General features: G+C 37.4%; 1 protein-coding gene across 4 annotated transcripts in view; it reads right to left on the reverse strand.

The window, feature by feature from the left end:
- The window catches only part of TNS3 (tensin 3), a 429,194-nt gene that overhangs the window by 15,205 nt on the left and 388,676 nt on the right, over positions 1–25,313 (reverse strand). For all 4 annotated transcript variants that reach the window (XM_043964868.1, XM_043964867.1, XM_043964866.1 and 1 more), the window contains 7 exons: positions 23,888–24,059; positions 21,759–22,402; positions 20,811–20,897; positions 15,418–15,549; positions 10,736–10,831; positions 8,913–8,990; positions 7,420–7,497 (listed from right to left, as the gene is read on the reverse strand). In XM_043964868.1, coding sequence (XP_043820803.1) covers positions 7,420–7,497; positions 8,913–8,990; positions 10,736–10,831; positions 15,418–15,549; positions 20,811–20,897; positions 21,759–22,402; positions 23,888–24,059 — 1,287 coding nt within the window. The remainder of the gene's footprint in view (positions 1–7,419; positions 7,498–8,912; positions 8,991–10,735; positions 10,832–15,417; positions 15,550–20,810; positions 20,898–21,758; positions 22,403–23,887; positions 24,060–25,313) is intronic.

Here is a 25,313-nt window from a genome sequence, read left to right on the forward strand (position 1 = left end):
GTCTGCGGAGACGTTCAGAGGACACTCAGGAAGAGGGTCTAGGATAGTCCCTGACAGCTCCTATTCTTGACAAGAGAATCTTCATTTCTGGGATGATCAGTGAATTCAGGAGAAAAGGGTCTTGACATGCATGCCTTGGAAAGTTTAAGAGAATCTCTAGCTTCCTTTAAAAAAATCCCATGACCCTGACTTTCTATCAGCATATCAATTTTCTCTGAGATTTGCTACTATCTGCCTTAGTTTTATAGCTACTTCTCACTGTTATACCCTAGGTAAGGTCTTTCAGAAGTCTCTCACACCTGCACACTTAACACACAAACCACTGGAAGGGAGCCAGAAATAAGTTCCCAAGTGGCTTACATTCAGGCTTTTGTGTTCCCAGCACTAATATCTCCCTTCCTCATGACTCTTAGCAACTGCTTGGCACAGGTACACCTCTTCTATCCCCCACCTGTTCAAGCTTTTTGTACTGCATGGTCCAGTTTCTTGTAGAATGGAACCATTCACCTGCATTTCAAGGCCACTCTTTCCTTAACTGATTTTTGTTTTCTCCCAGGGCTGATAGCAGGATCTACAAAAGTTACCTCAGATATAATCTTCACTAACATTATACTTTCTTATTGTGATGGGGACACACGACAACAGAAAGGCTTCGGATCCTCTAGCTTTCATTTGAAGGGATCAGGCATTGGATTCAGTACAATAAAATGACAATGCTTCCTGACTAAGAGAAGAGCTGTTAGGGATCTCTATGCCATAAGTTAAAGAAGAACTTCGTTTGTCATTTATGTTGGGAATCTTAGAAGAAAACACCAGTCCAGCCTTATTTCCTTATTATTTTCCTCCATGACTCTAAGCTTTCCTCTAAGCTTCTATAAAGAAGACGACCATTCCTCCCTGCCAAACACAAAGCTTCAGGACCTTTGCCAACTCATTCTCTATTTTCTGCTTCCCTTTGCAGACTGAATTGCTGCTCATCTTTGAAAACACAAATAAAATGTTACCACCTCCCTTATACAACACGATAGTAATGACTGTCCTCTACAATGAGCTTATAACATTTTGTTCTGCATCTTTATAATAATAATGTATATAGTGGTTATTTGTGTCTTATGATGAAAAAAAACTGATAATGATGAGGCAGGTAGGTGGCTCAGTAGATAGAGCACTGGACTTAGAATCAGAAAGACCCGAATTCAGATCCATCTTGCCTCATACACTTTTTAACTATGTGGTACTGGGCAAGACACTTGAGCTCTTTCAGACTCAGTTTCCTCCTATGTAAAATAGCACCAATTTCACAGGATTGTTGTGAGGATCAAATGAATGACCTATGTAGAGTACTTTGCAATTCTTACTTTTATAATCATAATCAAAATCAAAATGTGGCATAATTTTCTTCCCTACTTGACAAAAAGATCTGTAAAGGCAAGAATGGAGTCATAGCTGAACTCTACCTCTAATACCTAACAGTGTTCTGAAGATCGACCAACCAACAAGTATTTATGTGTCGGGTACTGTATTAGGCCCAGGAATGCATAAATAAACACGAAATGTTCCCTGCTCTCAAGGAAGTTACACTCTATTACGGGAAACAACACACAAATGCAAGTAAATGCACGCCTACTGAATCCACCTGAATAAACTGAGCTGGAAACAGTCTAGGGAGGTTATTTCTGCCAGCAGAACTTGGCTGCCAAGAGCTCTTTCCCAACTTCAGCTTTTTTAGCTGAGAACCCTTCTGGAACAAGGAGTGCCGACTATGTCAATTTTGTGGCTGTATAAAAGAGACTAGGACAAAGCAACCATATCCATCTGAAGACAGGGCTTAACTAATGGGCAAGATTTAGAAAACCAACCAGAGGCTTTGGAGCAGGGGGAGCCATTAGTTACTGAACACAAATTCACAGCCTAGAACTGGAAGGGACTTGAGGGAACATAGAATCCAATCCTCTTATTTTATACATACTGAAATGGATGCCTAGAGTGACTTGGCCAAGGTTTCACTGACAGTAATTACCAGGGATTGGAATAAAGACCAGTTCTCTGACTCTAAATCCAGTGTTCCCTTCTTGGGGGTGGGAGATGGATCTCAGTTCCCTCATCAATAAAATGAAGGAGCTGCAATAAATTATTTCTAAAGGTATATTATAGTTCTAGTATTCTATGAGTCCGACTCAAGAGAAATCAGTGAAACAGAATTAAGTCCAATATTCTGGAGTTGATCAGGCTCTTGAAAAAAGGCTAAGCTGATTTTTCATTTCATCCCTCTTTGTACATCTCTTGAAATCACAGCTTATGTTCAGAGTTAAATTTTAAAAGTTGTTCTTTGTGCTAGTAAGTCACCATTTCAATTTTCACTTCAATTTTCATATTGAATGTACACATTCCCTTTCCTTTTCCTGTGCCTGCTACACAAGTGCAATTTTATTTTAAACATTTAACATAATTAATTTATTCATTTTCATTCATTCATTCATTTATTCATTTATTTTGGGGCCTCAATTCACAATATGTTTCAAGGATGAGGGTCATTTCAAGAAACCTCTGATCAGTTCCAATTTTAACCACACATTTTTAAAAAAGGCTGATGAAGTGACAGTGGGGTGAGGATTGGGGGAACTGAACCATGTCCTGCCATTTCAAGAACAGCTCTTCCTGCCATATTAAAAAAAAATTGAGTTGTGAGAACTGATTAGACACTGGAAGGAAAATATGACTGGCCTTTAAAAACACATCTAACATGTGTGTGTGTGTGTGTGTGTGTGTGTGTGTGTGTGTGTGTGTGTGTGTGTAAGACTTTTCTGTTTTGGACTGGCTAACATATGAGTGCTAAGCCAATGGGAGAAAAGGTCCATAAGCTTCCAACAAGGTGCCTGGGAGCCAGAGCAGGGATTGTTTTCTTAGAAAGCTTCAGTCTCAAGCAACGCAACTGGCTGATGATTAGATGTGAGCCAGAAATAACAATGGAGCTAAATAAAAATAGGTCCTTCCTGATTGCCTACTAAACTTCCAAATTTATACAATTTAACCCGATTAATTTAATTAAATTTCCACTGGCTAAATGATCCTTGATATGATGCTTACCAGATGGGGACTGTCTGGCATGTTTCACCAGGATGTCCACCCCTCCTCCTCAACATTGTATGTATCCCCTGCAGTTGTCCTGGATTGAATATAACAAAGCAATTTAACTTTAACTGAGGAGGCTTCAAAGTTTGATAGCCTCTGGAAAGCATATAGCTAGCTTCTATATGAAGGAGTTGGTTTCACTGTCTTTGGTTGTGGCTACCAATGTTACTAAAAGTTCATCAAATTCTAGACCGTGAAGATTAACCACTCTCTTTGAACATATGAGGGGTAGCTGAAGTTCAATAATTTAGAATGCTGATGTTTCATTGAAAGCACACTCGTACAGTCATTAGTCCCTAGAAGTCAATCAACTGCATTTGATTAAATTTAGATAGATGATTTTGTCACCCAATGGTTAGGGTTTTTAAGTCTTTTAGAGGAAGTATTCTTTCAGAGATGCTAGGACTAATGTGACTCTTACTTTAAGGATGTATATTTTTTTCTGGTATTATTCCTTCTGGTCAATCAACTTAAGTAAGAATTTATTCAGTACTTATTATATGTACCAGACTCTGTTAGGTATGTGGGGTTGTTGTTCAGTTGTTTCAGTAATGTCCAACCCTATGTGACTCCATTTGGGGTTTTCTTGGCAAAGATACTAGGGTAGTTTGCCATTTCCTTCTCCAGCTCATTTCATAGATGAGGAAACTGAGGCAAACAGGGTGAAGTGGCTTGCCCTGGGTCACACATCTTATAAGTGTCTGAGGCTGAATTTGAACTCAGGAAGATGATTCTTCTTCATGCCAGTCCCAGCACTCTATCTATCCATTGTGTTACCTAGCTACCTGGTATTTGGGGATACAAATACAAAACTGAGGTCATTCCTACCCACAAGGAGCTGACATTCTACAAGGGCAATACAATATTCACAGGTGTGTGTGTGTGTGTGTGTGTAAGACTTTTCTGTTTTGGACTGACTAAAACCATGATTTTGTTGCTGTAGAAACTCAAAACAATGAAAACTACTCTATCAATGCAGGTTGTCACTGCTCTGAAACTTAAGAGTCAAAGAGCTGCCTAGGATACTATGTGGCTAAGTATCTTACTCACAGTCACAGGGCCAGCATGTTTCATAAACAGGACTTCAACTCAGGTTTTCCTAATTTTAAGGCAGTATTTTTATTCACTACCTTGCACTACAGTATCCATACAAAATAAATACAAAACAACTTAGGAGCAGAGCACTAACAATTGGTGGAATCAGGAAAGGCTTTTTTTTTTTTTTTTTTGCAGGGCAATGGGGGTTAAGTGACTTGCCCAGGGTCACACAGCTAGTAAGTGTCAAGTGTCTGAGGCCGGATTTGAACTCAGGTCCTCCTGAATCCTGGGCCAGTGCTTTATCCACTGCGCCACCTAGCTGCCCCAGGAAAGGCTTCTTGAAGAAATACACTTGAGCTGAACCATGAAGTGGGTTGCAGCAGTTATAAAAGGTGGAGTTTAGGAGGGAGAGTATTGTAGGCATGGAGAGTCTTGCATTTGTAAATCATTTAACACAGTACCTGCACATAGCAAGCACTTAAATACTTATTCCCTACCCCCGCTCCTCAAGACATGGAAGCAAAATATCCCAAATGATGTATATGAGGAACAGCAAATAGGCAAGTTTGGTTGGAACATGGGATGCTTGACATGGAATAATGCACAATATCCCTGGGAAAATAGGCCAGATTGTGAAGGGTTTTAAATTCCAGAGGCGTTTATATTTTATTTTAGAAGCAACAGGCAGGCATTGCAGCTTCTTGAGCAGAGGAGCAACATAAGCAGACCTGTGCTATAGGAATATATAGCCTAGACTGAAGTAGTGAAGGTGTGAATAGGATTTATGGGGGAAAAAAACCATTGAGGTTTAATCTATAACACAAAGTGACTGACTGGATAACAAAGGGGAAGGTGAGAATGAAGAATTGAGGATGACTCCTAATTTTGAACTAGGGTAAATGTAAGAATGGCTTTCCCTTCAACCAGATGTAGGGATTCTAGGGGAAAGGGTGGATTTAAGGGGAAATAAAATTAAGTCTGTCTCAGACATCATGTATTTGAAGTTTATATAGAACATCCAGGTAGATGTCAAACTGGCGGTTGTAAATAGAGGGCTACAGTTCAGACGGTTGAGGACTGTATCTGAATATTTGAGAGTTATCCACAAAGACACTGTTACTGTTATGCATGGGAGCTGATGCGACTGATGAGAGTGGTTAGAAAGATAAATAAGACATCCCATAATTAGGAACCAGAGCACACAAAGAAAATGTGGACAATGAAATCTAAAAGGAGACGGAAGACAGATCTAACAAATACAAAGAGAACCATGACTGAACTATGTCATGAAACCCAAGGAAGAGTGTTCAGAAGGAGAAATGGTCCACACTGTAAAACTTTACAGAGTTCAATAAGGATAAGGACTGAGGCTATGGGGTTTAGACATAACAAGATCACTGGTGACCTTAAAAAGTTCAGTTGCAGGCAAAGGATAGGAGCAGCAGTCAGAATATAAGGAGCTACGGAGCTGAGAAAGCTGAAGCAATGAATAAAGGCAGCTTTTATCTTTATGTTTGGTTGTGAAATGAATGAGATATGAAACAACAATTTGAGGTGGTGGTAGCATCAAGTGAGTGTTTTTTTAAAGATAGGAGAACTTGGCAAGTTTGAAGGCAGCAAGGAAGGAGTCAGTAGAGTAGGAAAGCCTGAAAATCAGAGGGAAAGAGAATGAGGAAACAATCTGATAAAAGATATAAGAAAGGAGGGGACTAGATCAAGGCCCCAAGTAGTGGGGCTGGCATGGGCAAAGAAAAAGGATATCTCTTACTCTAAGCCTGGAGCATAGGAAGAAAGAATGAGGGAGACTGCTAAGGCAGTTGCAAATATGAAATTAGGAAGGCAATGGAACCTGTAACTAATGTTCTCCATTTTTCTTAGTGAATGATCAGGCAAGGTGCTCTGTTAATTTGGAATAGGGAAACAATGGCATAGATAGTAGGAGAAGGTAAGAGAAGGTTTGTAATAGTGATTTTAGGACATTCAATAGAAAGTTGAACAGAGAAGAATAAAACAATGGATGTGCAGAAATAAAGAACCATTTGAAATTGCTTAACAAGTTGGTAATGGATCCAGTCACTACCGTTGTTTGACTTCTTCCATCTTTGCTCAGCAAGGAGAAAGATGGTGGCAGTAATCTAAAGTTGAGGTTCAGAAAGAAATCAGCTATGGTAGCAAAATGGAACAAGGAATTCAAAGATGGAAGACAACGTAAAGTTGAACTGGTTAAGTAAAGGATTGGGATTTTAAAGCAAATAAAGTAAAACCAGAAAAGGCCCTGGGAGACAGGGAGGAGTAGAATGAGTGGAATTTGGGATGAAGAAAGGATGGTTCCAGGGACTAATGTTCCTTTAAAACATGGTTTCTGGGGGCAGCTAGGTGGTGAAGTGGATAAAACACTGGACCTAGATTCAGGAGGACCTGAGTTCAAATCCGGCCCCAGACGCTTGACACTTACTAGCTGTGTGACCCTTGGCAAGTCACCTAACCCTCACTGGTTTCTATACTGTTTTTTGTGCCTTTGGAAGTCTAGTAAAGTACAGGGACATGGATATAATCCTCAGAATAATGTTTTTAAATTGGTAAAATAAAATACCACAGGATTACAAAGGAAACTAATTATATTGGCATATAATTCACATTTTTTAAAAGAGTTCATGGAACTCAGAATCCTGACAACAAAAGCATACATATTAAAATTGAACCTCGATATGCTAGTATGGAGGTCCTAAATTCCAACTGCATGTCTGTAAGTTATTGTTTTTGTTTTTTTCTTATTTCATCAATCACTTTGTATCCTTGCTATGAATTTCTTTTTATACAGATTATTGAAGACAAAGGGACAGAAGACTTCAATACACATGTAGCTGTCCATTTGTACACAGTGGCTTCCTGACATTCCAAAGGATGGAAAGAAGAGAAACTTGCAAATATCTTTTTTTTTTTTGTAGGGCAATGAGGGTTAAGTGATTTGCCCAGGGTCACACAGCTAGTAAGTGTCAAGTGTCTGAGGTTGGATTTGAACTCAAGTCCTCCTGAATCCAAGGCCAGTGCTTTATCCACTGTGCCACCTAGCTGCCCCCAACTTGCAAATATCTAAGTGATACAGAAAATTGGTGGGAGAGTCATGGGAAGAACTAATAATGTAGAAAATGTAAATGCATATCTCTTCTGTGGGTTTCCTACTACCTTTATTAGTATAAACATTATTACTATCGACTAAGTAGAAGTAGGAAAGATACAGTTACCAACCTGCCCCCTGTTTTAGCAGTTCAGCTGCAGAATTTGCAGCCGTTTGTGGAGAATTTTCTGCCATTTCTTCTAAGGGATCTGTAAAAAGCAAAAAAAAAAAAAAAATGAATAGCCACACAGGTGACCAATATTAATGATAATACAATTAAAAAATTTCTAGGGAGAAATACTCTGGGCAGTACAGCTGTCCCAGCATACACTGGGTCTCATACCTGAGATTTTCTTTTGGGGAAACATAACACATTTACTGTGGATATTAAAGGCTTTGGGAATCATAAAAAAATTAAGTGGGGAGGGAACTTGAAGATTATTCTTGTCCAATATTCTCAGTTTTATACATTAGAAAACTGAGGCTCAGGGAGCATTCATTGAGTTTTCACTTAAAAGAAGAATGATGACTGGAAATAGAACATACATCTTTTTGATTTCTAATAATCTGTCCATTGCTCTACCATTTAGGCCTTCAAAAGGCTTAACAAATCACTAGCCTAATTAATTCATTCAACAAGTGCTTCTTGTTATAAAGGTTTATTTTATATCGAGGTCCCTTTTAATTTCTACCTGTTATCCCTTCGTGCTATGTGGAACATGCTAGAACTTCCAGTTTTGGAGGATATCTATTGTGTAACCAATCAGTTTTCTTTTTAGGCTAAAAAAATCTTAACTCTTCAATCATTCTTTTTATGACCCCTCATTATTCTTTCTTCCTCTATACCAGATATCAAACTCAAATAGAAGCAAGGGTTACTCAACTATAATGATCTCTGTGGGCTGCATGTTGATTTAGGAAACCACATATTAACATCTGTATTCTAAGATCATTTAATTTGTTAAATATTTCCCAATTACATTTAAATCTGCCGGGTTGTACTTGGGAGTGTTGCACAGGACAACGTGGCCCAGACATACATGTTTAGCATTTCTGCACTAGACCACTACAGTTTTGTCAATGACCTCATAACATCACATAATAAACTGAGAATAATGCTAAGATCCACAATTCAATAAATATTATTTCTCATGATTCGAACACTATCCTTGTTGTTTCAAATGATGTTAGAATTTTTTTTAGCAGCTTCCTCACCCTATTGGACATCTCTTTCCTCATCTATAAAAGGAGATGGTTGGACTACTTGGCCTTTGAGGACCTTTGAGCTTCACATCTGTAATCCTACAGCATGGAAATGACAGAGTGTAGTGGACAGTTTTTGTGATAATCCGATTCTCCTGATTTTCTTTTCCCATGAACTGCCCGACTGTGTACCCTGTTCTAGATTTGTACAATTGTTTTTCTGAATCTAAATATACCTGTTATCTCTTTTTAGATTTCACTTTCTTATTTTCAGCTCAGTGATTAACCATGTTTTAGAGGAAAGCCACAGTTTTTACTTTTCTCAAATGTATTTGCTACTAGTTGTATTTTGGAAGTCAAAAGCAAGCTAAAGTGATGGCCAGAATAATGAAGGGAACATTAAGCTTCTAAAAAAACATACCTCGGTCTGGGATCAGGAGCTTGCATGGCAATGCCAGAGGAGTAATGGAATGCTGATATACCAAAGCAGTCAAACTCCCTGAAAAAGAGAAATTTAAGCAAGGAGGGAAAAAGAGTGGGGGGCGGGGGGGAGGAGAGAAAAGCTCAAATTTGTATCTGATATGCAAACATACCAAAAAATGACTAGCCTTCTCCAAAAAAACCAAAAACCAAAAAAATATCCACACTACTGGTATTAATTCTGAATTTTATTGTCTATTTGTGAAGTAAAGTGTAAGCCTGTAATAATTTTTTTTTCTAGAGTTTCTAAAGCTAAGATATAATAGGAACCAGTAAGTTATCTAAATTTTCTGTCCCACCTTCTAGAATTGGCTTAGCTCTGAGACATAATGGGTGGGGACTGACAGGGGAGAGGAGGAAGTTAGGGATCAGAAGACTAGGAGGCAGGCAGAAGAATGAGTCAGTTTTTTAAAATATATGTTTTAAAAAGAAAGATTCTTTGATAGAAAAAAAATCTGCCATGGACATGCAGTCAGAAAATCAGTAAAAATCTGCCATGGACAGGGAGTCAGAATCCCTAACATAAAATGTCAGGAGTTCCTATACCTCTAAAATATAATACCCATGTTAGCTCTAGCAAAGACAGATAAACGTGGTTAGGTTTTATTTGAGATCTTTGAGGCAATTAGAAATTGGCCCTTTCTGAGCTGAGTTTCAAAGGTTCTTCAGGAGTCGGATGCTTTAATCAGGAGAGATGAGGGTCCTCACTCTTTTTTTGGAACATCGCAACTATTCCCATCCTTTTGCGCATAGGCAGAAATAGTCAGGTGTAATATAATTATAAGAGATAAAAAGAGATAGCAATGTTGAAAGCATGATTTACAGTGTCATCATCATACTTTAACTTGGTCCTTTCTTCAAAAGTGAGACGCTGTTTGAAACATTGAAAAACCTGTCGCGCACTACCTGCTGATTGAGCCATTTTCATTTGGGAACATTTGGCTCTAATTGTTGGGAATCTGAAAGACTGCAAAACTTTTACTCTTTCTTCCACTCTGTGGGAAAGTGTCCTCAGAGGTGAACAATAATAAGTTTAATCTCCATGGAACAAGGCCAATGCTAATGCTGAGCACAGATCAAATCAGGAATTCAGTCAACCCAGCATTTTTAACCAATCTAGCCTTTTGAAGTAAAATCAATACATAATATGCTTTTAATATCAGCAATTAGCAAATACTAACAAGTATTCCCTGACAAATATTGCCCTGCGAGTCCGTTTCTATCTACAGTGCTTCATACTTTGGTAAGGAGAGGGAGAGGGAACAAGAATTTATTAAATGCCTACTATGTGTCAGCTACTATGCTACGTGCTTAATCTCACTTTTTCAACCATTTATTCATTTGGCTCCTTATACTGTTCAGAACATTCATCCAACATGAATTGTTAGGAATTAGACTAGGAGAAAATCAATTTTTATCTGTTACAAATACAGTTAAAGCTAGATGACATGACTAACAGATAAACTATATAATTCCAGGTATTTGTTATATTAACAGAAAACTGAACTGAAAATAGGGGAATTCTGCCATCTGTCACCACAGGCAATGTATTTGTATACTAAGGATGTCTTGAGGCTGTTGGAATGAGGGGAAAAATTGTTTTAAGATGATAATTCATATCAGGGACATTCCAGGACCTGGGCAATACAAATTGACCTGCGAAACAAAATACCACCATAGCAGAATTTGTGAATTTCTGTTTGGAGACCACAGTGGCTCTCCACATGTTTTGAAGCTTTGATCACAGTTTCCCAGGGAACTTACCAAAATATGGTTCATTTGGGCATCCTTTCAATCTTACTCCCTTAGATGTACACTCAATCAAAAAGTGCCTGACGAGTTCATTGGCCAAATCTCCAGCTGAGGTAAAGATTTAAAAAAAAAAAAAAAAAGGAAGAATTAAATGAGGCATTTAGGAAGGGATGAGCAGAGATATGAAAAGGGATCTCTCCCAACAATGCATTGGTGGCAAAAGTACACATGTTGCCAAATAATGAGTGCATTTAGTGACTGTGGTGCTGGCAATGCAGTTGCCAGATGGAAAAAATACATTCTGATATCACAGCCTCACAGGTATAATATTAGTGTGGAGAGGCACTGAATGTCTTCTGGTAGAAACTAACAATAATAAAGTCATCCATTAGAAAATATAGGAGGGAGGACAGGGGGAGAAGGAAGAAAGAAGCGGATATAATGAAGTGGGTGAAAGTTTCTAAATAGGGAAGATCACAAAACATATATATATATATATATATATGTGTGTGTGTGTGTGTGTGTGTGTGTGTGTGAAACACATAGCCCCTAAAGTTCCTAATACAGGAATTAAAATGTTCTCATTCTTAATAAATAAACTCAAGTGGGATCATATGTTTGGAACTGAAAAGGACCTTGGAAAATAGATCCATCTTTTTTAACTACCTCATTTTATGGGAATTAATCTGAGGTTGAAGTGACTTGGTTAAGGTCATACGTGTAATAAGAAGCAGAGCTAGGAAATTAAATTAAAGCAAATTAAATGCGTGTCTTCTGAATCTAAATCCATGGTCTTTCCACCATACCAGATGACAAGGCTATTAACAATTTTTGCATTTTTTTTTTTTGCAAACTCAGAATATAAATCAAACCACACAATACAACATGATATATCCCATAGACTGGTAAATCATTCTACTAAAAGAAAAATTATATATATAAAAGAGCAGAAGGAAAAAGAATTAGTGTTCTCTGTCTGAATATATCCAATACAAATTCTAAATGTAAAATGGCAATTTCAAGATGTGGTGGTGAAGCCTGGGGAAAAAAGTGACTAGTTTGGAGAGAAGCAATAATAATTTTTTAAAAATCATAAAAATAGGAAGAAGATGTCAGCTACACCAAATTGTAGGGGACAAAATATGCCAGTGCTGCAAAAAACCGAAGGAGAGTTAGAATTCTGGTTGGCATGCCAGTGGTAAGAAGTAACAACTTCAAATCAAAGTGCCTGGGGATCATATATAGAGATGGACTCAATTGGGAGTGGAGTAGTATCTTCCTCCAGCCTGTCTCCATGGTGTTTAATGTTGTTATGATGACTCACTGTGCCTGTTAGTTAGTTTTAGTGAGCCTTCTAACCCGCTTCTTAGATCTTGAAATCCTACTGCCAGACCAAGAATATAGCTGATGGCACAGTAGCCAAAACATCATTTCGACCAATAGAAAAAGTCAAAGCAGTCACTGTTTTGCATCTATTATGATTTTCTTAAGTTTGTTAAAAACATCCCGTATTTTGTTACCTTAAAGTTAACAATGAGGCCAAAGGTAGACAGAGAGAAAAAATAGGAATAAGCATACAGTGAGCAGGGAAGGGTTGTTCTCTTTAAAGGAACCTGAGAAAAAAAATGGAACTATGGATAGTTTTTATATATTGCCACCTGAATTTCTAAACAGACTGATGAAGTCCATATGTTCTTTCTTTATGTGTTCTTCAAAGCTAATTATATGCATGCACATGCATATTTGTATGACACACACTTGATATATACCATAAATTATACAGCCTATATTATATATAACACACATGTATACACAGCTAGGACCTAACCATCAACAGAATATGTGTACATCTTCTCCATTCATTGTTAAAAAAAATTAAATGTATAATTAAAAATTCAATGTTGAAACTCAATATGCCTAATTTTACTTATTTACTATTTACCTTTAAATTAACTGATTTCGACCCATGAAATAACAATCTGGTCTACGGATTTGTCTTAACTAGATTACAATATTCTATTACAATATGCTACCATTTACATGACCATTCCTTTATTATTGTACATTTGGGTTGCTTCTAGTTTTTTTTGCAATTAAAATAATGCTAACAAAAATTTTAATAGCTTTTTATGGGAAATGGGAAGAGGTTCAAAACTTTCAAGGTATCTTTTCAACAATGGCATGTTTAGGTCCAAGGGTTTTATTGTTTTTATAACTTTTACTCTATATGCCTATTATGATTTCCAAAGTTTCTATAAATTTTCAATATCAGCAGAAGTTACATAATATAACTTTTTTTTCCTCACAATCCTGCCAGAGCTGGGTTAGGTTGTTTTAAATTATTTTTGTCAATGTGATGGGTAAAAAGTGGTAGATCAAAAATTGTCTTAATTTGTAGTTATTAATGAGGTTGCGTATTCTTCAAGTGATTATTTAAAATGGGTTTTCACTTTTCCTTCCTATTATTAATCAATGAACATTTCTTAAGTGCTTACTGTGTGTAAGGCACTGTGCTAATAAGCTCTAGGGATATAAGAAAAAGCAAATATAATTTGTGTCCTCAAGGAGTTTATATTCTAATAGGTGAGACAACATGTATAAGTTTAAAACTTAAAAAGAAAAAAACCTTTATATTCTTCCACTGATGACTGGGAATTAAATTTCTAAATTTTTAACATTTCCATATGTGTGTATATATGTATGTGTATACACACACATACATATATATATTCAGACACATGTCAAATTTGTATCTCATATTTGCTTAAAAATTTTAATGTTCAATTAAATTTAATTTGACAGTACTAATCAACTCCCTACTATGTGCAAAGCAACCTAAAATTTTAAAAAACATTGTTAAAAACATTTTAAAATTTTAAAAACATTGTTTTTTTTAATTGACCACTTGTACAAAAACATTTTTTATTTTAATGCAGACAAATACATAAATTGTGTTTCCCTAATATTCCTTATATCTGTTGGAATAGAAAAATAGTCACAATGTAATCTTTATTCTTGCTTAATATGAGAACCATCATCAAGCATGTTTTAAGTGAAATAAGTTCAATGCTACTAGCATTTTTTTAGCCCTTATTATATTTCAGGTGTCTAGATAATACTGACCTTCTCACAGAGTTGTTTTTAGGAAAGTGAAAGCCTTAACATATTATAGAAATTTGAGTTATTAATGAGATTCAAAGCCCTTCACATGTAACCCCAAAACCTTCAAGGTCTGGGCTTAAATGCCCTTTCTCTCCCACAACACTCCTATTTTCCACTTAATTTTGACAACTCAAAGTCCTTCTAACTTTTCTGGCTCTGTACCTTTTCCTCATACTATTTTCTCTACCTGGGATGATTCCCCAAGTGTTGTACCTCATCACCAGCTATCAAAATATTAGACATTTTTCAAGAGATCCAGCCTCCTTCCACCTAATGAAACATTTCCTGATCCTCTACCAATATGAGCTTTAGTTAAAAGGGTATATTTGATTCATTATCTTATTAGGAAGGATATGACCCTATTAATGAATGTGTGAATAAAAACTCACCGAAACAACTATACCTGTGGCATTATCAGTCTATGTTTCACACCCTCCCCTTTCCAGCCATTTACAAGAGCCTTCCCAATCTTAAACTCACATCTTAAACTCTGCCCTACTGCTATTTTTATAATCTACTCTTCCCTCCATTTTCCACCTCTAAATAGTGAAACCAATCAATACTACTATGGCTCCTGGGAGGGTTGTGTCAATTCCTCTGGTTCTACTAACTACCCTTTAACTTCCTAAATCACAACAACTCTCCTTGGTCAATACTCTCCATCTTGTGTTGTCTTTCCCTATTAGAATGTAAGTTGGTGGATTTCTCTCTGCTTCTGCATTGGTATCCCCAACGGTTAACACAGTAAGCTTAATAAATGCTTTTCATTTATTCACTCATTCCAGTCAGGTAAAGATGCCCTTTTGGTAATTGAAATGATTCCATTTTTAAAAAATTGATTTTTAAATGTTGGCTCATTGTAGATGCATGCTATTTTGAAGAGTAGAAGTATGTTTGAGGATTATTTGGAAACATGGAGGAGAAGTCAGGCCCTATGGCTATCTCCTGAAATTATAAGGTCCTCATCTAGAATATCCTAGTTAGATACTCTCTAATTACATAATGGAAAATGGATCTTTGGAGCAAATTTCACTATTGATGCTTGGATCAGTGAGGCAAGATGAGTAAATTGAGGTTATCTATATATCTACACATACACACACATATACATATACACATTTACTATCAATTAACACATACACCATTAATTAATTAATTAGTTGGTATGTGTATTGAATATATATGTTTTATTTTATATATAGTTTAGGCTTATGAAAACACATTATTGGCCACAGAAAAAGAATAATTCAAAGGTCCCTTGCTATTATAGTACTGTCTCAATATAACAAATACAAATATAAATAAATCCTCCAGGAATGTTAAAAGTAAAATACTCACTAAATCATCTACCAGAGAGCAAAGAAACCAAGAGACTCATGAAAAGGACACCAGATTTAATCATGAGATTTGATTGACTCTGAATTGGATACAGATTTTAAATGCTGTAATTGCTTCAGCATGGGACAGTGTCTTAGATCCACCACCCAAGTAACCCTAAGTAACTTTTTCCTTTGTAAATGAGTGCACAATACCTTTCTTATTAAGCTGCAGGACTGAAGGAGGAGGCGTGGCAACCTTCATGGCCAGGCCATAGGCTCCCCGGAAAGAGTGGCTGTCCCGAACAATGAATGAGCCTGGTTCTTTATCCTTCAGCATGGCGATAGCTGCAGGGACCATAGGAAGGAATAAAGAGACACATGTTGGCAGTCACAGACAAAGAGCCTCTTCTCTATGGCCCATTATACCATGAGCAATGACTCACTCACTCACTCCTTTCTAGGACAGTTTCAGTTTACATATATCAGCTGTTCTGCAGTAACTATAATTTTTAAAAGAGTACATCCCTCTTCTCTCTTGTGCCCTGTGAAGAAAGAATGGAGTGGATTCCTATGTTGGCACGCCTGGTTCCCCACTCCAGGCACGTAGACCCATACCACATGTACTTCCTTGTAATGAAGAGAAGATGTGTGTATATGTGTGTTTTTTTAAATATTGCTGTGTATGTAATGGTTTCAGGTGAAGAAGTGATGGGAGTGATGAAAGGAGAAGATATGTTTCCAATCTGGAATCAGAGGAAGGGGATAAGATATATAGACACGTAAAAATACCCATTCCAAATTGTATAACAAAGCATGGAGCATATAACATATTGGCACTATTCCTTAAGCAAGTTTATAAAGCATTTAACTAATATTAACTATTATTCAGAAATAAAAAGCCCCACCAAACATATGTTAGAACTTTCACCCACATATTTGAAACTCACAAGGAAAGTCTACACTGGATAGAGGGAGGGGGGAAAAAAGATGATTTAACTGAAGTTTCTCATCACATCATGCTGATCAGAGAACTAGTAATGAGATTTACAGTTTGCAAGTACCTTGATTCAGGCCAGATTTCTAAGAAGATATTAAAAATCACTACCCTGACTTTGCACCCACAAACTCTTAGTCCTTGTAAAAGTCAGAAGGAAATATTTAGAATTCTTTCTTGTCTGCTGATTTGTCTGAAATGAGCTAAGAAATCAGACATAAAAGCAGGAAGTTGTAGCCATGACTACCTTGCATGATCCATGATACCTGACCTTAAATATCTGGGTGGTAAACACCAAAATTAAAGTATTACAACTTTTTTATTGACACAAATAAAATTTATAATACATACTAAATAACATAAAATTTATTTATATTATTAATCTTTATAAAACAAATCTTTATCTTACTATTATTACCTTTTTTTTTTCATTTACTTAACCTGGAGTTGCATGAAAATGAAGAGAAGCTCTGTGTGTGAGTGAACAAATTAGGCTTGCCTCAAGCACAGACTAACTCAGGAAAAACATTTCAGTGCTAATTTATTTCATTCTTCCTTAAAATAAAAAACAAAGAAGTACATAGTCTAATGAGTAATCCTAACCCCATGCAAAAAAACCTTAAAAACTGGCATACTATTTGAGCCAATTAGCTAAAGTGGTGGTGGCAGGTGTGAGGTGGCAGGGGAGAATGTGAGGCCTTGCCACCTCAGGACCCAAGCTGAACCCAAGGTTCTGCTGCCATGAAAACATCAATGGACAGTAAATACTTGGAAGACTCAGTGGGGGTTGTTAGTGTGGGCAACCCAATGGACTCAAAATGCTATGTGATGCCTCAAAAGAGTATTTCAGAATTAGATAGATTCTAGAATCTCTTTACTTACCTATGGAAATCTGAGCTTTCTCAGTTTTGGATAAAAATGTGTGTCACATAAATATTACTTATTCTTTTAAAATTTTTTACAGGATTGGGGGCAACTAGGTGGCAGAGTAGATAAAGCATTGGCCCTGGATTCAGGAAGACCTGAGTTCAAATCTGGCCTCAGACACTTGACACTTACTAGCTGTGTGACCCTGGGTAAGTCACTTAACCCTCACTGCCCTGCAAAATAAATGAATGGATGGATGGAGAGATGGATGGATGGATGGATGGATAGATAGATGAATGCATGAATAAATAAAAAAATAAATAAGCAAATAAACAAACAAATAAATAAATGATAAATAAATAAATAGGTTAACTGGCTTCACTTTTTGGGGGGAGGGGCAGCAATGAGGGTTTAGTCACTTGCCCAGGGTTACTCAGCTAGTAATGTGACAAGTGCCTGAGGCCGAATTTGAACTGAGGTCCTCCTGAATCCAGGAGTGGTGCTTTATCCACTGTACCATCCAGCTGCCCCCTACTTAATTTTTAAAAAATTTGTAGCTATTTTTTGTAGTTCCGTTTTACTGGCACGTGATTTTGTAAAAAAAAAAGGTTCTGAATATTATTTTTCTATCTGTTGTCATTTCATCTTGTTAATTTAAAATTATATTAGATTTTCCTCTTTTATTAATAGGCTTAATAATAATACTAACACCTACTAACATCTAGATAGCATTTACTATGTGCCAGGTACTGTGTTAAGCCCTTTACATTTATTATCTCTTTTGGTCCACACAACAACCTTGGGAGGTAGATGGAGGTAGGTACTATTATTATTCCCATTTTATAAATGAGCAAACTGAGGCAAGCAAGGATTTGACTTGCCCAGGGTCACACAGCTATTAAGTATCAGAAGCTCGATTGAACTCAAGTCCTTCTGACTCCAAACCTGGCATTCTATCCACTGTGGCACCTAGCTACCCCTAACTAGTTTTAACTGATTTTCTAAGTTTCTTCAAAACAGCAGTTTTTAGTTTTTTGTCAATTCTATCATCATTTCTCATTTATCTATTTCTCCTCTAATTTTCAAAATTTCCTCTTTTGGACTTCTTGATTTTCTAATTGTACACCGTTATACAGTTGGGAATCTGATCTTGTTTTTTATAGATTTCTGCTTTTTAATAAAACAGAGCTACTCTGAAGTTCAGATTACAGGTGTATAGGACAGAGGATCTCCTGTTTGTTCCCACCATCGAGTATTTTGCCTATGTCCCAAACATGTAGACTTCAACTTGACTGACTATGGGAATAGGCAGGAGGAGAATGAGAGTAAACATATTTATTGCACAAGCTATTAGAGGGGCCATGGTATCATTTTAAATTGGTTTTCTTCCACAAGAAATACATTTAAGAGGCCCACGAATTAAAACTGCAAAACAGAAGCATTTTAAGTTAACTTCTTAATCTCCTTTACTTCAGATACTATTTTGTCTCAACAATGTCACTATCTTTTAAATGGCTCTCCATATCAGATGGTGCAATATATACTGGAGGCAAACAAAAGTCTTAGTAAAAATCAGATTTCCTTCTTTTTCCACCTCCTTGGATCCTTCCATGTTCAAAATCAGCAAATTACTATATTTTTTATATTTCATTTTTTATTATAATTGTCCATTAACTAGGGACTTAACAAGTGAAAAGTAGGAGAGATTTACTTCACTCCACTCCTTTACTGCTTCTCCTTAGGTTTTATGAGAATAATGATAATTATTTGTATGGTACTTGAGTACTGGCCAATCACTTTACCTATGTTCATTTCAGCCTTACAATAGCTGTATGCTATTAATTGTCCCCATTTTAAAGAGGAGGAAACTGAGTATGAGAGAGGTAGAGGGACCTGCCCAGTGTCACACAACCGGCAAGTCTCTGAGGGAGATTTGGACAAAGATCTTCTGGATTTCAAGTTCAGGACTCTAATAATAAATAGCTCTACTTTACTGTCTCTAGATAACTCTTTTAGAAAGAGGCAAAATCTTTACAAATGCCAAACCTCTAGCTAGAAAAAAAAAGTTCGCATTTTATTTGCCAACAGGCTAAAGCTACCATAGTATTGATCAAGAATTAATGCATAGTCTAAACTATAGTCATATTTTCAAGGATTCTGTTAGTTCTCAGCAAAGCCTGAGAGAGGGCTGGGCATACAGTGAAAGTCTGATTAAAACTAAACATTTAAGATTTTTTTTTGTTTGGTTTGTTTTTTCAGGGCAATGAGGGTTATGTGACTTGCCCAAGATCATGGAGTTAGTAAGTGTCAAGTGCCTGAGGCTGAATTTGAACTCAGGTCCTCCTGAATCCAGGACCGGTGCTCCATCCACTGTGCCACCTAACTGCCCCCTAAAATTTAAGATTTTAAAAACTAAGTTGAGCTATAACTACAAATAATCTACCAGATCTTTTAAAAAATATATCTATATAAGGGGGGGCAGCTAGGTGGCGCAATGGATAAGGCACTAGCCTTGGATTCAGGAGGACCTGAGTTCAAACCCAGCCTCAGACACTTACTAGCTGTGTGACCCTGGGCAAGTCACTTAAACCCCATTGCCCTGCAAAAAAAAAAATTATTAAAAAAAATATCTATATGAAGAATGATTTATGCACACTAATTAAGTTCATCCAGAAAACAATCCTATGAATTACTTACTACTACAAGAAGGATCAGAGAGGTCAAGACACTTGCCAATAGTCAGTACAACCATTTAAGTATCAGACCTGGGAGATAATTCAGTGAGAAGGGCACTGGTCTGAGTTCAAATCTGCCTCTGATGCCTAATACCTGTGTGACTCTGGAACATTAACCTTGCTGGGACTCAGTCACATCTGTGAAATGAGGTGGTTGAACTAGGTGACCTCTCAGGCTCTTTCCAGTTGAGTCATGATTCTATGACCCCAAGTGTTCTTATGTCAAGGAGCAGGGCTCTTTGTACTCCCTAGGGATGCCCCTTCACATGAATGCAAGGTATTAAGACAATAAACCCACAGCTTTATTAAGAATACTTATATATAAACCTTTCAAACTTAAACATGTGTGGATTTATTGGGGATATGTTCCCATATTTCCAATTAGATCATTTGCCAATAATAAAACAAATACATATGACTCCCCCCATCCCCAACTATACATTTTAGTTAAACATTTCAGGAAGGAAAAAAATGAAATTAAAAAGTGACAATATTCTTTTCTGTATCTCTTATTTCTCTTTTTAAAAAAAAATAAGTTAAGGAAAACTGGTCAAGATATAAACAAAGAGTTGGGTAGAGACAGTCCTGAAAAATTATAGTAGTAGATCCACTGATCATAATTTTTAGCTGTTTCAGCATTAGAAGTTAGAAGGTGTCAGGGTCCCCTGGCAATTCAGAGACTGGTTCATGGGGCAGAAGTCTGCATAACATATGCACATTACCCTTGCCTATTGCTCATGCCAAAGTTCTCTCTCTCATTAGTGCCAAGCTTTCTAATAAAAGTTTAAAGATAATAGCATTTTCCCTTGGGGTAGTACAATAAAATGTAGTTCACATTCTAATTAAACCAAGCCTAATTAAATCCACATTAAGGAATCCTAACTTGGTTTTCAGATGCCCATAGGCTAAGATTTGTCTCCCCTTTTCCTGTAGCTGCAAATTAAGCTAGGTTCTAGGCACCAGAGATTTCAAATATATACAGTCGGTGTTTCTTGTCTTTAACACCATACCTTGCTCTCTTGAAATATCTGCCTTGTACCAGAACTTGGATGTGTCTTGAACAAATTTCACAGTCACATGTTTATCAGTTGGATTTTCTGCAAAACAAAATTAGAAAGCAGTCACTGCAAAGGTCATTTCCTGTTGTAAATTCTCGCCTCAGTCAGTAAGGTTCTGATTAACTAGGAATTTCAAGTTCAGCCACTGGGCGGGTGGTGGGGGGGGAGCAGTAGGGGAAAAGGGGGAGGAAAGAATACCACAATTCAAATGAGAGTCTTGGGGGAAGGATGAAATATTTTAAGAACACAAAATAAACAAACCAGAATATTTTGATTAGAACTTTGCAAAGACCATTTAAAAGCTTTTTTTAAGCTATAAAACTTGAAAATATGCACTTAGAAACTTCTCTTAAATATAGAACTCTGCAGGATGATGATTTTGCCTAAAAGGCAAACAGAATGACTAACAAAATATGTGTTACATATGCCTGCCACCAATCTAACTTGTAGACATGCAGAAGTCAGAATAGGTCAATAGGAGGCATTTTTTCGGGTGGGGCTATGGGGGTTAAGTGACTTGCCCAGGGTCACACAGCTAGTAAGTGTCAAGTGTCTGAGGCCAGATTTGAACTCAGGCCCTCCTGAATCCAAGGCTGGTGCTTTATACACTGTGCCACCTAGCTGCCCCAGTAGGAGGCATTTTGGATCACCCTTTGCTAGTGGGTTGGTACCAGAGCAAGAATTAGTTATATCAATCCCATACTGTCCCAAAGCTTCCAATTAATCTGGCCTTTTGTCTTTTAAGACAAATTTACACAAGAGCCAGTGAATGCATATTTGTTTTTTTAATAAACATTCAAGTTTTCTTAACAGAAATTCAATTGAATTCATCTCTGAAGGCTAGGTCATACTCAATTTGCAGAGACTGCTGATCATTTGATATAAAACAACGTCACCTACCTGGCAAGGGGGAGGTGCCTAAAACTTTAGAAAAGTCTGGAAGGACATTTGGGAAAGGGATGCTGATTGTACTCCCACTATGGGGGCTGGAGAAGCCACTGGAAGATGGAGAGACGGAGCCAAAGGAGCGGTCTCCTTCAGATGCCCTCTTCTTCTCTGGAAGGGGTGGTTGTGAATGCAGGGGCAAGCCTGTGTGTGGTAGGACTGGACTGTGCTGATTGCTGTGTCCAGGGGCCACTGTGAGAAAATTATGGGGCAAGAAGCCATTGTCGACAACTCCTGTCAGTGGGGCAATTGGCGGTTTAGATGCTCCATTAGAATTAGTCAGTAAGGTCCCTGGCTTCTCTCCTGGCTGTAGGCTGTTGCCAATGCTAGGCACACCAAAGTTCAGGAAGGCTCGGCCACTTGGGTTGCCCAACATTTCTTGGGACTGTTCTGCTGGTGAGTTTTCATGATTGTTTAGATTAGAAACCTGCAGCTCCGTAGGTGGGAAATGAGACAAGAGGGAAGAATCTGGTACTGGACTGGAAAACTCGGAAGCAACAAGGAAGCCTGTGGGTCGGCTGCTCCCCATCATTGACAGTTGTGGTGAAAGAGTAGATTTGGGACTGCTCTCTAGCCATTGGTGCTCTGCTGTGGAAGGACTATTTGAAAAGAAAACAAAAGAACTGGTAAAATGAGGACAATGTGGCAGCACCACATACAGTAGAAAAAGCAAGTGACAAAATTTGACTGTTGGCAGAAATCTCAAATGCCAACTAGTCCAACTCATAACGCAAAGGAATTCTGAATGTAACACACTCAGACAACTAGCCTCTAAGGAAGGAGAACCTTCGACCTCTTATGGAAGCCTGTTCTACCTTTGGACAAATATAAGCACTAAGAAGTTTTTCCTCATAATCTTCCCTAAACTGCAGCTCTAATATTATTCCTCTAATCCAAATCCCTCAAAGACCCCATCATCATCAACTGAATAAAGTTCATATGCCTTAACCTAGCACTTCGTTCTATCTACAATATGGCCAACGCTTCCCTTCCCATACTTATGTCCCAATGTGGTCTTCATGCACCCAGTGCTTTGGGCAAAGAATATGCTTTTCAGACATACCCAAGCTTTCCTGCTTTTAGACTTTGGTCTGGTCAATTCCTTCTGCCTAGAATGACCTCTTTGGTCATTTCTGTTGATAAATCCTGCACATCATTTAAGCCTTCCCTTGGCGTGCCTTTTCTCTAAGACATATTCCTTAATCCTCATATCCAGAAGGTAATCTCTCTTTTTAAAATTCCCTAATCCCCTGTACTTTTAGTAAAATGGGATATGTCATGCTCATTTTTGTACAGTTTCTTATTTCTGCTTTGAGATTATAAATTCTTCAAATTTGAAGGTGGAAGAAGACGAAACATCTTATTCATCTTTTTTAAAGTGCGAATTGCACAGGTACTCACTTGTGTATTTTTTTACTTATTTAATAAAATAATTACAACCTCATATGATTCTTACCACCACTCTGTGAGGTAGCTTGGGCAGTAAACTACACCATTTTACATATTAAAAAGCTGAGGCAGTTTTCTATTTCATCTGTCTCTTGTCCAGAGTTATTTCACTTAGTGGTAGTCAGTATAAAGACCAAATGTCCTTGCAATCTTTTTATTGTATTCATCTTTGATAGGGAAAGAGGTCTAACCCCTCTACTGGCATATGGCTAATTGTATTCATTTGCTCCATAAGAAGTTGCTGCTTTGTGACCAATGGAGTCTGTGGTCATGGCAGATAATGGAGACAAATGGCCAATGTGGTCATTGTCCCTATGCCCATAGTTCTCACAGTATGATATTTTAACTAAGGGCTACTGAGTCATGGTCAGAGAGGTGTCCCAGAACTAATTTCCTCATATTCACTATTAATATTTCAGTGACAGATTTCATAATGAAGTATTATATAATAATATTATTGATAACAAAGTCTTCTGAGGAGATAAAAGTTCTTTATTTAAAATGCTTTATTTGACTCATGAATACATTCAGAGAAAAGTAGACAGCTGTAATCCAGTTTGAAAATCAATCCCTCTATGACCTAGCCCATTTCTTTAAGGGGAATAAGGTGATATTTGCCAATAAGTTTTGCCTACCTCTCGCCTCTCTGAAGGGAGCTATTGCTTGAAGCTGTACAGGCAGATGGATAGGTTCGCTGACAAGAAGGAGTTGTTGGCCTCTCAGACCGAAACACAGCAGGGTTTGTTCCTATTGGGCTGTCTGACATCACCACTGTGTGATTAAGGCCTTCAGTGTAACTCCGAGGTTCTACAAGGAAGGGGAGGGAAAAAAAAACAAACACAAATAGACTTTAGTCAAAATTGTTAGGAAAATCTCTAATAAATAGTCTGTACTTTCAGAAATTATAACTTTTTTTAAATGAAATGCCTGACATCCTGGCAGCTTTATGAAGACCACAGATAGACTAGCCAATTAAAACATGGTACATGGAAAGAGGTGCTCCTTGTTCACCTGGTCATTTTACATTTATACAAGGTTAAGCGAAAGAAAAAAAAATCCTCACTTGGCTGCCTTGACTCCAGATCTCTCCAGTTTCAAAAGCAGGGAGACCTTCAAACCTATTTCCAGATATGTACTTGATTCACTTTTGTCTCTTAAGATTTCAGCAGATAACTAACATTTGCATTGCACTTTAGAGTTGACAAGGTATTTTTCTCACATTGTTTTGATGAGCAAAGTGAAGATTAGCGTGGTCAAATTACTGAAAGGCCTGTATGGGAAAGGATAAGTCTTATTCAGCTTGACCCTAAAAAGCAGAACTAAAAGTAATTAGTGTAAGTGGTCCAGGGGCACATTTAGAGCACTTGATAGAAAAACAAACAAACAAACAAAAAACTAGTTCCTAACCAAGAGAGTAGTAGAAATGCAAAGTGAGCTGCTTTGGGCAAGGCATTGGAGATCTTTAGCCAGAGGCCCAATGACCACTTTAGGGAGATACTGTAGAGGAGATTCTTGGTAAGGTGTGGCTTCACTAGGTCCTGAGACCCCTTGCAACTCTCAGATTCAATGGGAAATTGCCCTGTGTCACATACTAGTAAATCTTGAAGCCAAAATTTAAACTTAGGTTTCTTTGTTCTATAGAAATATCTCCTTCTATTTTTCTCCTCCTCCTGCTCCATCCTCTGACTCAGTAGACAAGAGAAAATATGAACACACAGTGTCACTGATTCATCTGGCTTCTTTTCAAGCTGCTTCTTGGGTTGCATTATGAAATAAATTAAAATTGATTTCTACTATTTGGGTAGCTTAAGATTTCTCAATTAACAAAATGAAGTGTCAGAGACATTGGCAGTAGTTTATTTTTAAATATAAACTCAAAAGACCTATTTCTACGCAAAATTACAGCGAAAGGATTCAGACTTCATTTTGTTGAAGCTAAATCAGTGATGATTAGCAAGAGACCTCTTTCTGAAAGAGGTCTGCACAGACATTATACACTTTTTTCTGATATTTCTAATCTGGTTTTTATGAGCAACTGGGTAGCTATGGGCTAGCAGAATA

The sequence above is a fragment of the Dromiciops gliroides genome, chromosome 1 (assembly GCF_019393635.1).
Source record: "Dromiciops gliroides isolate mDroGli1 chromosome 1, mDroGli1.pri, whole genome shotgun sequence".
Lineage (NCBI taxonomy): Eukaryota > Metazoa > Chordata > Mammalia > Microbiotheria > Microbiotheriidae > Dromiciops > Dromiciops gliroides.